This window comes from Haliaeetus albicilla, chromosome 20 (assembly GCF_947461875.1).
Source record: "Haliaeetus albicilla chromosome 20, bHalAlb1.1, whole genome shotgun sequence".
Taxonomy (NCBI): domain Eukaryota; kingdom Metazoa; phylum Chordata; class Aves; order Accipitriformes; family Accipitridae; genus Haliaeetus; species Haliaeetus albicilla.
This window is the reverse complement of record NC_091502.1, coordinates 1,939,826-1,954,818: the sequence shown is the minus strand read 5'-3', so window position 1 is coordinate 1,954,818 and position 14,993 is coordinate 1,939,826. Positions and strand designations below refer to the sequence as shown.

At 38.8% G+C, this 14,993-nt stretch overlaps 1 protein-coding gene across 13 annotated transcripts in view; it reads left to right on the top strand.

Moving 5' to 3' along the window:
• NBEA (neurobeachin) overlaps nucleotides 1–14,993 on the top strand; it is a 509,812-nt gene that overhangs the window by 467,702 nt on the left and 27,117 nt on the right. For 8 of the 13 annotated variants that reach the window (XM_069808005.1, XM_069808008.1, XM_069808001.1 and 5 more), the window contains 2 exons: nucleotides 12,079–12,168; nucleotides 13,681–13,873. In XM_069808005.1, the coding sequence (XP_069664106.1) occupies nucleotides 12,079–12,168; nucleotides 13,681–13,873 (283 nt within the window). Of the gene's footprint in view, nucleotides 1–11,690; nucleotides 12,015–12,078; nucleotides 12,169–13,680; nucleotides 13,874–14,993 lie in introns of those variants that run through there. The other 5 variants (XM_069808013.1, XM_069808012.1, XM_069808006.1 and 2 more) reach the window with 3 other exon arrangements.

Here is a 14,993-nt window from a genome sequence, read left to right as displayed (position 1 = left end):
CGTATGACGAGTTGCTAACAGACCTCCTTTCACTCATGTTTTGGTTGACCTTCCTCAGGAGCATGGTGTGTTATTCTCTATGCTGGTTTACCGGAAAGATTTGAGAGAGTTCAGAGAAGAGCATCCTAGTGATGAGAAGACAGAGAAGACTGGTTTATGACCAGGATTTGAAGAGCTTGACAGAAAATAACAGAGTGAAAGGGGACGTGTAGCAGAAAGGCAGGAATGTGGAGCGTTGCTCATGCCAACTGAGATAGGAATATTACTTGGTCTGATGCCAGGTTAACTAGCAGTTACAGGATCAAATTCAGACAGGAAAGTTCAGGCTTAATGGCAGAAGAAGTTTCCTAAGGCCTGTAGGCTGTAACTTGATGGTACAAATCTCATAAGAGAAATTGTAGAAGCCTCATTAAATGGGTTATTTCAAACTAGAATGGGCAAACACTGTAAAAAATGCATTTTTAAGAAGTATGTTTGCTATGGACAGATAGAAGAATTGGGAGGTTTTCATCTGTGTCTTTTATTCTGCTATGTTATGTTATGGTGCTACCTGTAAGCATAACATGAATGCAACTACTTTTTCAGTAACTACATTAGTCTGTGCCTCTTATGATTACATTAACTTCCATCATAAGTCATTGCATCTTTTTTGTTTTAATTCAGGATTATCTTTATAAGTTTTTCATTTTTGACAAATTAATGGTTAATGTAGAAGTTGTTTTTTAAAATTACTACATTATAGGTGGAAATTTTTCAAGACAGTCAGTTTAGCTCTTTGGAGCTCTTCATTGTTTAAGCCCCTCTGTCTGAGGGCTTGGTCCTTTGCTGACCTAAAGTCAGCTAAAGTCAACAGCTTGAAAAGATGTGGTCAGTAGATGTCCTGAGCACCTACCATGTATAGATTGCTACCCAGGGTCATAGTTTACTACACTTCCTACAAACAAACCCTGCTGCAAGTAATTTACACCAAGTCACAGAAATTAAATACTGTCCTAAATATTCACATTGTCTTTTTTATTTCTTATATTGCCAGTTTTGTCTGAATGTTACACAAAATGTGTAAATGTGTAGTACTTTTACAGAATACAGTGCAAATGTATGAGCATTTCCTAAGACAGAAAGAGGATAGCGTTGAGGAGGGAAATGTAACTGAATTGGAAGGAGAGTAAGGAAATAATTTGAGACACTTTTCTTAAAAAAGGGATAAATTCAGTTGATGGACAGAAAAATAATGAAAGAGGTGGGAGAATTTAAGAATTGTTGTTCTTTAAAAAATCGTTCCCTCCCAAAATAAACTTGTCATGCAGAAACTTTACATACATTTATTGTTGATTTTAAAAAGTTTAACTGAATTTTTAAAGCTCGCAATTTAGCTTTTAAAATAAAAAAGCATAGTTAAAACCAGCTGTAAGCATGCACTGTTAAAGCTCTTAGACACGGACAAAAAAAAATTAATTAGAAGAGTGGATGAAGTTTCAAAGTTTCAACGAAACCTCCTGCTGATATTACTGTTGCATTTTTATGGATAGGATGCCTATGCTTAAAGGCCTCTGCGCTCCTAAAAATGACAATTAAAAACATATATGGTGTCTTAAACAAAACCAAAGGCAAGGGCAGCTAATAAATAGTATTAAACCTGATGTGGTCCCCAACAAATTCCCCCTTCTGACGGCACAGGGTAAAATTTCGCTATGTGTAAGAGGCAGTGCGCTGTTCAAATGACATGGGAAGCAGCCCAATGCTACTTCCTTGGCTTCACTCCCAATTACTCCCCAAAGCACTTAACGAGTCTAGGGTACTTGTATTTTATTCTCATCCTGGTTAGTTTTTCCTTTTCTTCCGGCAATTGTGTGGGTACCAGCAAAGCCAGGCTCTTTCTGCTTCAGTGACCTTTCCTGGCAGGCAGAAGTCACGAGCCATTTGGTCACCCAACTTGAAAGTTGGGGGTCCTTCAGAACTATTCACTTCTCCAGTTTCCTCAAAAATACCTCTGCGTTTTTCACTTGATGCATTGGCCTATTGAGAGCTGTGAGTGGAGGTCAGGTTGACTGCTTCTGCTTTCCAGACCAGGCTGTGGGATAAGGACAGAGATGCTCAGTTTTGCTGTTTTGTCCAGACTCGAGACTGCTCCATGTCTCTTCCCCCAGGAGATCTTCATGAGCAGTAGAAGTTTCTTCTGCCTCAATGGAGAGGAAAAGTAACAAGAGATTTTTCACAAGTACCTTCTCTGTTTTGTAGCATTTCTGCTCCTGGACAGTATCTGGAGCTTTACTATTGTAGGAATATAAAGGTATAACAATACCAGTGTCTTCATTGCTGCAGAATAACTATCTTCTGCTTTCAGGTCAGCATTCTGGTTGGTATAAATGGTGATGGATCAGTGATGTATGAGTTTGAATTTTTTCTTTTAATTCTTTTTAAATAAAAGGAAGGCCAAAAGTACCTTCATTTTTTGCCCAGAATAAAGCCCTGCGTGTGCTGTAGTGTTTAACTGAACAGATCAGGGTGAGCAACTTCTCTTCATGTCTGAAGAAAAGAAATAAAATGGGGGATGAAGGGGAGGGAATGGAATTGCATGGGAAGATGGGCATTTACACAGCTCCTGTCTTCTTGAGGGAGGGAGAGAGGCCAAGGTGCAATGGGAAGCCAGGTGAACAACAACTAGGGGAAAAGGACAGAAAGGACATTTGGAGCTCTTAACGCAGAGGAGGAGGAAGGGAGAGGATTAGGAAGGCAGTCCTTGGGACCCTTATAGAAGAAGTGAAGGAATTACCATAGGAACAGAGAGCTCTTAGCATGGTTGTTAATGCAGAGAAATGATATTTGCAGCCTTCCCAGAGCTTTATGGGTTTTTTTAGTCTTGACCTTTGGGACTTCTGTTTTTTCATTAGTGAATTCATTGAGATATTGTATAATACAATCTAGTTAGGCATTTCTAAACAAAAAAAAAGACTTTAAGTACTTCTGACTTGTAAAATTTAGCAGGTTTCTAAATGCAGTTGATGGTGTTTTGAAAAATACTATTGGCAATTTTTAGCCTAGCACAACTGGAACTTCAGGCTTTCTGGCTGTTATTCACTGCTTTTCACATGTGGAAACAATTGTAGCATCCCAGACAGCAGCGGTGTTTTTTAAAAATGCCTGTAAATTTTAGTGACTGCCAACTAAGGGATGCTAATGACAGTTTTCATATAATTTTTTTATTCCTTCACTTCCTCTTTTGTAGACTTTGAAAATCTGTAATGGTTCCAGTCAGAAGAGAAGCTACATTTAAAAATTCAGAGGATTTTTTATTTCTTACTCAAGGAAATGTAACAATTATATCTCTGCTTTAGAAAAGCCTTGAAATAACTTTTCATTATTGGAGATAATGCACTTGGAATCCTAGGAGCCTTTTCAGAAAAGAATGTTTGTGTCATAAGTTTGCTCTGTTTCAAAAAAAAAAAAAAATCCATCCCAAAGATCTAAAAATGTAAATTAAGATTTCAGCATCCTGGCTTGTATTTCATATGCAAAAGAATTTATAAATAAGTTAGTTAAAAGGTGACATAAGGGAGAGGAAAGGAAACACTTGTCTTAAAAGGAAAAAACTCCTGAGTAGGAGTGTCAAGAAGTAAGAGGTATGACAAACCTAAGACTGTAATGGTAGATTTAAAAAAAAAAAAAAAGAAAACTGAAAGATACAGGCAAGGATAACAATAACAAGACCTTGACTTTCTTGGAACTTGAAACTGGTGACATAAACTCAGGAGGAAAGAAACAGTTTGGCCAGAACAGAAGACGATGTTCTGAGCAAGACCTTGCTAAGACCTGGGAGTGAGGACTCTCAGTAACAGGATTTATACAACAAGAGGCACATTGAGGCAACGGAACTGGTGTGGTTTGGTTTGCAAACACTAGCTAGGACACACCTGCAATTCTGCATGTCGTGATGCTTTGATTACCGTCACATAAAGGAGCAATACAAAGGAGTAATATCAATGGGGAAATTCTATGTTGCAGGTGCACATTTTAGTCATTTGCATTGCAAAATCAAGATGTCAGAGAAGCTTGTTCCATAGACCTGAACACCAGATGGGAAAGATCATCCAGGTTGGCCTCGCACCCAACAAATCACATGGAGCTTTTGTCCATTGTAGCCTTTTGAATGTAACCATAAGTGTTGGTGTCTGAATAACGAAAAGAGGATACAGAAGTGTTTCCTTATACAGGTAGAGTTTAGGTGATGAGAAATTATTTCAGTCAGTCACCTTAATATTTATCATCCAAAAAAACCAAAAAAACTTGTTTTAAAAGAAATGAGGGAATGTCTTCAGAAAAGATAAAATTGCTTGTCAGATCGAAAGGAATCTTTGTTTCTGAGGTTGTCCATTATATAACAATAGGAAAATTATTTCAGAGCAATTATCAGTCATCTAAAAATAAAAAAAAACCCTGATTGCCCAGGTTTCAAAACCTTAACTTTTAATGGCATGAAGTTACATATTTAATGAATTATTGTATCATGCTATTACATCTCTCACAAAAGTAACTTAGCAGTAGAATCTTTTCTAATGTGTTGTACTCAGTAACTTAATGATCAAAGAAAGCAACATTTTCTTTTATAAACTTAATACAGATTTGGGAGAATGATGACAGAGCAATGATTTCATTTGGCATGACATCAATGAACACACAAGAGTTTCAGTAAATGTTACTAATCTGTATGGGAGAGGAATTTTTACAAACACGAACATAAGAAATACAATAGTTCAACTGAAAAAAAATAATGACATGAAATGAGAATAATAAAAAGTTCTTTATATGAGGGGTGACCTCATTGCTCTCTACAGCTTCCTGAGGAGGGGAATTGGAGAGGGAGGTGCTGAGCTCTTCTCCCTGGGATCCAGTGCCAGGATGCGTGGGAATGGTTCAAAGCTGCATCAGGGGAGGTTCAGACTGGACATTAGGACACATTTCTTTACCGAGGGGGTGGTCAGACACTGGCACAGGCTTCCTGGAGAGGTGGTCGATGCCCCAAGCCTGTCAGTGTTTAAGAGGCATTTGGACAATGTCCTTAATAACATGCTGTAACTTCTGTTCAGCCCTGAAGTGGTCAGTCAGTTGGGCTAGATGATCGTTGTAAGTCCCTTCCAACCTAAATATTCTATTCTATTCTATTCTATTCTATTCTATTCCATTCCACTCCATTCCATTCCATTCCATTCAAAAGAGAAAAAAATAAAATCATTTTGAATGTAATTGTAAACAAAACTACAAATAAATGTATGACTTTCTTCAGTTACAGCCTATGTTTAGAGTTTTGCACAGTATTGAGTCTACAAGCAAAGTGATGCTCCCTGTCTGCCTTGTATACAGGCAAACAGCAGGGAAGAAAAGGCAGCAAAATTGCCATGGGCTGGGAGCAAAACCCGCAGTTTTAAAAATTATCGCAACTATAAAAAGGAAGTTATGAACTGAGCAGCGTGGCCTGAGGAGCCCCTATAACAACATAGACCTTGTCAGAGGAATTGGGAGTTAAAGCTATTTGCTTTAGAGCATAATAGAGTTTGCTGTAGTTTTTAGTGTAATTTAATGAGAGAATTTCATTATATCAGTGGTAAACTCCTTTGTTCCAGGCAGAGTTGGAAGGATACAAGAAAGAGAAAAACTATAGAAAATTGGGTTTTTTCCTTCTGGTATAGTTAGGAAGGGAGGGGAGCGTTTCACTCCTTGACATCAGCCCTTTTCAGTGTGAGGAAGTTTTCCGTGATTTTCAGGGGACTGGGCTGCTAGAGAGGAAAAGGAAGTATTTGTGCTCAGGCACATGGGAACCTCACATAGGAGAGTATTCCTGAAAGAGTAAGGGACACTCAGCTAAACCTGCCCTGGCTGCAGGATATCCATCTTTATGGTATTTTGCTTTACCTTCTCCGTTTCTGTTTGTGAGCTGTATTGGAATTATTTCCCATTGGCAGTGTATTAACCAAATGCTTGCTTAAGCTGACAGAGTGTTTATAATAGTTCTGTGTCATGAGAGGCATATTGGACTACCGGGGGCAAGAATGGGAAAACTATAAAGGTGAAAGAGGGAAGAAGTAAGTATCACAGTTAGTGGCTTAATGAGGTAAATATGAAAGCTAAAGGCAGCACTCCCTGAGACAAAAAAGGTCACCAATGTGACTCATGCCTGTAAAGAGAACGGGAAATCTTACCTTTCAGGTATTGTCATTGCTTTCGTAGTGCTATTTCCTTTCAGAGGGAAAGGAGGAAGAAGTTCAGGGGTGGACTGAGTCTGGGAGGAAGCTGAAGGTCAGCTCAGAGCTATTGGTCTGCTGGGGAGCCATTTAATTGCGCACTGGATCCAATGAGATACCTCCTGTGAGGGGAAGGAGCTTAAGGTTGCCCCTTCTTCATTGTTAAATTAATAAAGTAGTGACCTGTGGAGAAAATCCATTTCTGTGCCCATCTTTTAGTCCCTTGAGTATCCTGATTAAATAACCAACTGTATTGAAGCCTCCAGACTAGATGAGTCATTGCTTGTGTTTAAACTACAGCGCTTCGTTCCTCCAAACATACAATAAAATGGAAATCAATACTCTTAACCTAACTTATCAAAAGTCCTGAAGATATCGATGCTTCTTAACAGCCGTAGATGCAAATAAAAAAGCAGTATCTCACACCACTTGTACCAAACAATAACATTTCAAGCTGCTTATGTTACCCACCAAAGGGCTGTCAATCACATTTGCTCTGAAGAAGATGGTGCTTGCGGGCTGTTGAGCGTGCTGGCTGCATGGGTGGGAGAGGGCATAAAGGATTCCTGTGTTCAGCTGGATGCAAAAATGAAATAAACTTTCAGGAAAGGCAGAGTTGGATGACTATTGCTGTGGTGCATATTTCTCAAATGCCTACAAATTTTAACTCTTCATTGGACTCAGTCCCCATGCACAGGGGAAAATGGATTGTAGAAAACCTGAATGTGGTACACAAGAGGAACAAAACACACCAGGATTATGACAGTTAGTAATAAAAAGACTGAACATGTAAAAAAAGTAATAAAAACATAGAGAAACTCAGATAATACATATTTTCAAAAGTTTAACTGATTATGGTAGTAATCAGTGAAGATTAATAAAACAAGGCCACTTCACCTAAGAATAAAAACACTGTCTTACTATCTGCAATGCTGTCTGCTTTTAGGAATTTCTTTCTTCCCTCCATGATTCAAAGTAAAAGTGCTCATGCTTTTATGTTTCTTGTGTAATATAGTCACCAGGCATCTCTCTCAGCAAAGGGGCGTTTGCAAATGAGATGGATCATTAATATCTTCCTCGGTGATTTTGCTTGCATTTCTAAAGAACATTTTTAGAGAAAAAGTATGTTAAAAATAACCTGCTTCATGGCTTACCCTTTTTGAAAAGCTATGTCAAAGAGCAAACAAAACGATCACTTTTGTGATGTTTCAGATGAGACAATTCTAGCATTTCTCATTTAGATTAGGACTGTGCTTCTGAAATGAATCTGCCAATTGTCCCTAGTTGCTGTGCTTTCATTCACACTGTAGAGCAGTTTTGGAGTGTGTGGACTGGTTTCTAAGGACAGAAGCAGTGTCTTCCAGGGGAGCAGCTAGCAGAGCTCAGCCACTGTTGGGGTCTGCAGCCCACCCTGGAGCCAGCCTAGTGGGAAAACCCTGCGGTGGGCACGGTTTCGCTATGGGTTCCTCAAGAAGAAGGAGGTGCTGAGCTCTTCTCCCTGGTATCCAGTGCCAGGACATGTGGGAAAGGTTCAAAGCTGCATCAGGGGAAGTTTAGACTTGACATTAGGAAACATTTCTTTACCGAGAGGGTGGTCAGACACTGGCACAGGCTTCCTGGAGAGGTGGTCGATGCTCCATGCCTGTCAGTGCTTAAGAGGCATTTGGACAATGCCCTTAATAATATGGTTTAACTTTTGGTCAGCCCTGAATTGGTCAGTTGGACTAGATGATCATTGTAGGTCCCTTCAAAATTAAAAAAAAAATTCTGTTCTATTCTAAGACCAACTCTTTTTCTCTGCAGCTCTGCTCCTGTTGGGTTACACTGCTTGCTGTTGGAGGCATTGCCTTTGACCCCTAAAAATAGTTCTTACACCTAAAGAAACAGATTGCTTGAATTATTTAATGGAAGATTTGTATTTCTTTCAACCAGAATTAAGAAATAAAACCCAAATACTTCAGTAGACTGCATAATGAGCAAAGCAGATGCATTGAACTCTTCATTCCACAGGAAGCTGACACTGAGGACTGATCCTTCAGGTTGCAGAAGAGCATCCCAGTGTCCTTGTGCATGCACAGTCTGCCTTTAAGCATAAAAATTGGAACCCAATAATTTAGTTCCTTTGAGCAAAATACATTAAGGATATTGCTCAATGTATCTAAGATTAGTATCATTCATAAAATTGGATTATTTGATATATTGATTTTTCTTGACCAAAATGTATGTAAACATATAATATAAATCTCTCTATCTTATTGTTAAATAACCAATATGAAGCACTATGAAGTTGTGTTTTGCTTGATTGCATAAATTAGGATGTGTGAGATCAACTAATTTTAATTTTGAATTGCCAGCAAGTTTGCAGATATTTTTTCTTTCCTTGTTCTGACCTGTGATTATCAAATAATAGGCTAAGACCCATTTTATCTTTCTGCAATACATGGTCATATCCTAACAGATAGTCCCTGAAGTGTCCGGAGTACAAATCTCATTTTACGTGTATTAAAAACAGTAGGGAATCTCAAATCAGCTCACTACATAGCTTTTCTGCAACACCTTATTAAGAAAGTGAAAACTAATATAATTGCCATTTTGCGGTTCCGAAAGCGTTAAATCTGGCAGCTGCTGAATTCCAAGCTTATATTGTTTCTACAGGAAGGACATTTGAAGGTGAAATGAGAATAAACTTTATTAAAATTTGGATTAAATTGACTAGAATGTGTGTCTTGGAGTGGTGTAGCACTCTGCACACAATACTCAAGATCTGATGGGAGAAAAGGAATTGATTAATTAGAATGAAATGTTTAAGACCATTAAATAAATCTAAAGACGTTTGATGATTTACAGTTCAAGAAAATCTGCAGTGTACACTTACCAGTTTTCAGATTAATTTCAGATACAGCCAGAGTTCTCTTGTAAACAAATCAATGTATTACATTATTATTCACAGATCTGTTCCGTACCTGCTTTTCATTTTGTGTCAAGTGATCTGATAGGAGGCAGCATTAGGAATACCCTTGGGCCAGTCACTTTATCTCTGTATGCTTATGTTTATCTTCTGTGTTAAGTTTTGACAAGGTTTTTCTGTCCTTTTTAAGTGTTGTGAGCTCCAAAGAGGAATACCAGTTGTAGCTGTGTACAGCTGGGGTGCTGTGCAGACTATAGTCTCTGTGCAGGAGTTGAATATTACATGTATTTTTTAAGAAACATTGTTCAGGTTTTTTTAATGCTTCTAAGAGTTGTCAGTTTTACGAATGGTATTTCTGAAAGAGAAGGATAACATTGCTATCCACGGGGTGGGGGGGAGGTGGTTGTCTTGTAAGTGCAAGCCAGCAAAAATATTCAATATTCCCTGAATATCAAGGTCTTCATTCTGCATTTGTTCTGGTTACAGAAGGGCTTGGCATTAACTTAAATATTCTAAAATTATGGGCACGTAAAGTATGTAAGTGAGTATTTACCAGGAAATCTTCAGCTGTAAAATAACAGTTGCTTTTGACAGTTATGTTTTAAGTGTCCATTCCTCATAATCTGAAAAATTCATGCTGGTTTATTATCATGTTCTGCTTCTCTTTCTCTTCCTCTATTACTATCATAAATCTGTGTGAACTGGGAGGCAAAGCCAGCAAAGTTTATGTGTGCAGAATTTACAGCCAAACAATCAAAATTTGCCAAGACTGGACAACATGAAAGTAAATGTGTAAATTAGAATTGGGCTGCACTGAAAAAAAATTTAATAATTCATTTCAATGTGCCTGCGAGAGAACAGAAGTATCATTTAAGGGATCGCTACAAAGGGTGGGAGAGGAAGGTCTGGTTTTTGTTCAGTATTGCTGCCAAATACAATTCACACTCTTATTTCAACACAGAATTCTTTCAAAAATTAAAATTAAATTAACCTTGATAATTATTTGAAAAAAGAAAAATGGAAATTACTTTTCTGAAAACATTATCGACAGATCTGCGTGGAAGCATATATCATGCAGTGCCCGATATCGTTAATATTAGTTTTTGTCATTTTGAAAATGAAATTCACAAACAAGTGTAATGCCCTTCCCTTCTCCCCACCAGGCAAATCAGTTCTACAGTACTGAATGTAAAAGAAAATACTACCTTTGATTTGACTTGAAGTGAATTTTATGTTCCTGTATAAAAAGTGGCTGCATGAGTGAAGGTATCTACGCAGTGTGTAAAGAGATACTATTTGTATGGTACATATAGACAGCTGCTGTACAGACATGTACACACATATGCCCACTCAAATGCATTGGTTTTGTATAAAATTACTTTATGATTTCAAATTAATTCATCATTAAATGATGTTAATAAAACCTGAGATGCTCACCAGTTCCCAAGAAATACTATGCCTTGCAGACTGAAGTTCACTCTGAGTCAACAAACAATAAATCACCTGTACCGGGATAATTACAGCATCAAATGCACTAGGGCTACAATCCAGTGGAAGTCCTTCAGCCGCTTGTCTGGATTTTGCATTAAGTTTCTTTTTTGGCAAATGTTTGTTTGTGGTCTTCCATTATATACCTGTCAATCTAGGGCATCAAGAGTGGTTGACATTAGTGACCTGTTAGGAACTCTCTCTCCAACATCGGTTCGTGCATCTATGCTGTGAAGCTGAGGAGAACACAGATTGTCTTGTAGGAATCACAAAATATGTAGATTAAAAGGATTCTTCTGTGTCATGAAGTATTTATTGTGCTTCTTACCATTTCATGTCTGAAAGAAATAACATAATTTACCAAGATAGTCATGTTTCTGGTGTTTTTTCATGTTTCTTGTGTGGTAGCAAATGAAAAATTCATAAAGCTCACAAGAAAAATATTAAGGGTCAGTAGTACAGGGTACAGTGTATATATAGGTACATAATGCACAGTGCATTTCAAAATCTGCCAGTTTAGTTTTCTGTGAACGCTTTATTCTTGATTTTACAAGGTCAAATAAAATAGTACCTGTGTGAAAAATAAGAAGTGTTCTTTAACAGCACTGCTTTTACAAGCAGCAATCTTTTGCCAAAGTTTTTAAGAAAATATCTTCAATGTGTTTTTGTTTGAATGAACTGTTTGAGTAATGGAAGCATCTGAGTATATGGGCTGTATTCTACTCCCTATCAAATTACTCCAGATTTATTCTGAAAGTAGATTTAAGTCTTGAAGAATGCATTGAAATTGCTAAGTTTTCATTTCAAACCGGTGAAGCCTGAAAGTCCATGAAAAAAATGCAATAAAATTAAGCATGAAATAAATACTCAGTGAATGTATGCAACTTGGAAAGATTTTTACATTAGTCTGAATGTGCCTGGCAAGTTTTGTTTCTGGCATTTTTGTTTGTTTGTTTTAACCTACTAATGTTGTTGTTGAAATAGTAATTATTTTGGTTTTATTATATTTTATACATGAATTTTGTTTCTCAGTTTGCTTTTCTTTCCCCCCATTTAAGATTCCAGAGGCTTATTTTATTAGAGATCCTCATACTTTCCTCCTTACAAAGGACTTTATTAAGGTATATATGTTCTTTTTAGTGCAAAAAAAAGCTCTCTCCAGACCTGAACTGCATGTCCTCACAGGTTAACATTTTCACATATAACGCCAGTTACTGGAAATGAGAATGGTTAGTTGGTTAACTGAAGCATGCTCGAACGGAGAAGCAAAGCTTGTCTACAAAATACTAACACTTGGATGAGTCTGCAGCCTGGGAGGAGAGCACCGGGTGAATTTTCTGGACTTTTTTCATGGCTGACTTGGGATATGCCTGCATTGTCACACAGTGTGTTGACCTCTCTCCTTGACGCATATTGCTCATGACAGTCCCTCTCCCTTGCCCGCAGGCCATGGAGGCGCAGATACAGAACTTTGGACAGACGCCATCGCAGTTGCTCATTGAGCCCCATCCACCTCGGAGCTCTGCCATGCACCTGGTGAGACATAACTGCTGACCGGGAATGCTTTCCCTCTGAACCTGAGGATCCTTTGTAGGTCGTCAGGGACCCATTAAGCAACGCTTTGAACGCCCTCCGTTGCCCGTGCAGCCGTGCTCTCTCCTGGCAGCGACGGCTCGCAGTGCTCTAGCAGGGCAAGGTGGATGTTTCGATAGCTTTAGCTTCCTATAGTCCTGGCTTTTCCTGTCTAATACTGTATAAAAAGGCCCTATCTTCGTAAATATACCCCTGATAAGTACATATTTACATTCTTATTTCTGCAAGTGGTGGGAATGACTGCAGGCTTGTCTTAGAGTGAGCGTGTTGGTTTGTGTCGTTTTAAAGGATGCATTGTTAGGGGCTGATTTATGAACAATGCCTGCTTGACAAAAATGAAGTATTGGAGTTCAAATCGTGCTGGAATCCTCCCGCCTGTTCCCCTGGGAGAAAGCAATGTATATTTCGAATTTCAATTTGAACTCCAAAACTCATTCCTAACGCATTCTTCTCTGTGCCTCTTGCAAAGAATTATATGAAATAGCCAGACTGAACGAGACAGATCTCTGTGCCCCTCAGTGCCTTTGTTTAAATGCTTAGAGCTAGATGTTTTCTTTTAAGTTTTGTAAATCGACAGTAATATGTGTAGCAGTTTCAATCATTTTATCTACCTACAAGGAAATCACTCTATCTAGTTGCACACTGTGAAAGTGGGAATTGATCTGGAAGTGTTAGCCCTGCTATTTTAAGTAATGTGTAGATTTCGAATGTACCTGATATTTATTTTACATTCTTAAGATATGGATAATATATTTTTAATACTAAGTTAAAGTGATAAGTAGAAAGGATTATTTGAACTTCTAGAAATAATTCTATTTGTTATAACAGTGGTTGAAAAAAACCACATTAAAAACAGTACTTAATAACAGTATTACTGTCCATGTACAAAAAACTGTGTCACTTGTAGAATCATCAAACAGGTTTATAATTACTTACAGACTCCCTAATAAGTATATGTTTTACATAGAATTAAATTATCTATGTTTGGAAGTGCTGTGTTTTTTATAAAGAATCCATTAAGAAAAATTAAATACCTGTGAGTTCTTGAGTCCCTCTTAAAATTTCTTTTTTCAAACGTTGTAGTTTATAGCATTTTTATTTATGATGTATTAAGTGATTAACTCTTTTATTTGACTCATCTCTCTATCGTATGAATATTAACTGCTGTATAATTTTACATTTTACTGTATATTAATTAATGCTAATGGTCATTTTGCGCCCTGTAACGATACCCCTTACCATACCTATTCTCTACTTGTCCTCGTGTAATGATCCGACAATAGCTTCTGATCTTGCTCTCCTCCATCACTAGCGTAGACGTGCAGGTAGCGTTGTTTTCCCTGTATGTGCACATGCTTGCCTGCTCTTTTTTAACCTCGTTTTCCCTCAGACCTGCTCACTAATTGTGTTATCCCTTCTGTTTTCTTCTGCTCTCTTCTCCTTTCTACTCAACAGTGTTTCCTTCCACAGAGCCCCCTCATGTTTAAAGATCAGATGCAGCAGGATGTCATCATGGTGCTGAAGTTCCCGTCCAATTCCCCCGTCACACACGTGGCGGCCAACACGCTGCCCCACCTGACCATCCCTGCCGTGGTGACCGTCACTTGCAGCAGGCTGTTCGCAGTCAATCGGTGGCACAACACAGTAGGTAGGTTCTCACGGGCACGGTTCATCCACATTTGATGACCTTAACAGTGCAGCTTTAATTTCGAGTGCAATTTAGCTCGATGTGGGTTAATCTCACTCACCCGCCTGTGCACAAAAATTTACTGTTTCTTCTGGTTCATGTCAAATAATCAAAGCTTGTGTTTTCTCTGGTGTCATTCCTAGAAATACTCTCCCTAACAGCAGCACATCACCATGGCAGCCAATCGATTTGTGGTTACATCAGGATCAGCCTTTGATATAATGCTTTTCAGGAGAGTGCTGCTGTTCTTGACACAGCCGATATTAATATGTCCCAGGTTTCGGGAATACATACGGGCATGCTAGAGAGTGTACATCGCTGTCTGCTGCTGGAGAGAGATTTCAGGTCTGTCCAGGAGCTTGTCGTAAACCTACCCCTGGGTCACCGTTAGATAATGCGGGACCCTAAGCAAGCCTAAGCAGCTGGACACCAAACTATTCCGAAGAGAGGTTTCCTCGTTCCCTCCCAAAAGCCCATCCAACAAGGTCATTGCAAATTTCCCTTCCAGCCCCTCTGCTCACCTCTCCATATGGCTGCTAGGACTGTCCTGTCTCCTCACCTGGATGTGTAGGTACTGAGGTTGTCCGAGGCATTGCTAAATAGGTGGTGGGGCCATGAGGTACGGGCGGGAAGGAACAGGTTGCATTTTCTAAGGTAGCTTCCTGCTCTCATAGCCTTATGCTGCAGTAGGTGGAAACTTCTGAAGGTTTTTTACCACCTGGGAAAACAAGAAGGTACCTGATATTTGAGAGTGTGACTCAGTAGCTGGCTCAGGGACATAGCATCATAGAATCACAGAATCATTTAGGTTGGAAAAGACCCTTAAGATCATCGAGTCCAACCATTAACCTAACACTGCCAAGTCCACCACTAAACCATGTCCCTAAGTGCCACATCTACACGTCTTTTAAATACCTCCAGGGATGGTGACTCACGCACATCCCTGGGCAGCCTGTTCCAGTGCTTGATAACCCTTTTGGTGAAGAAATATTTCCTAATCTCTAATCTAAAACTCCCCTGGCAGAATGTGAGGCTGTTTCCTCTCATCCTATTGCTTGTTACTTGGGAAAAGAGACCAGCA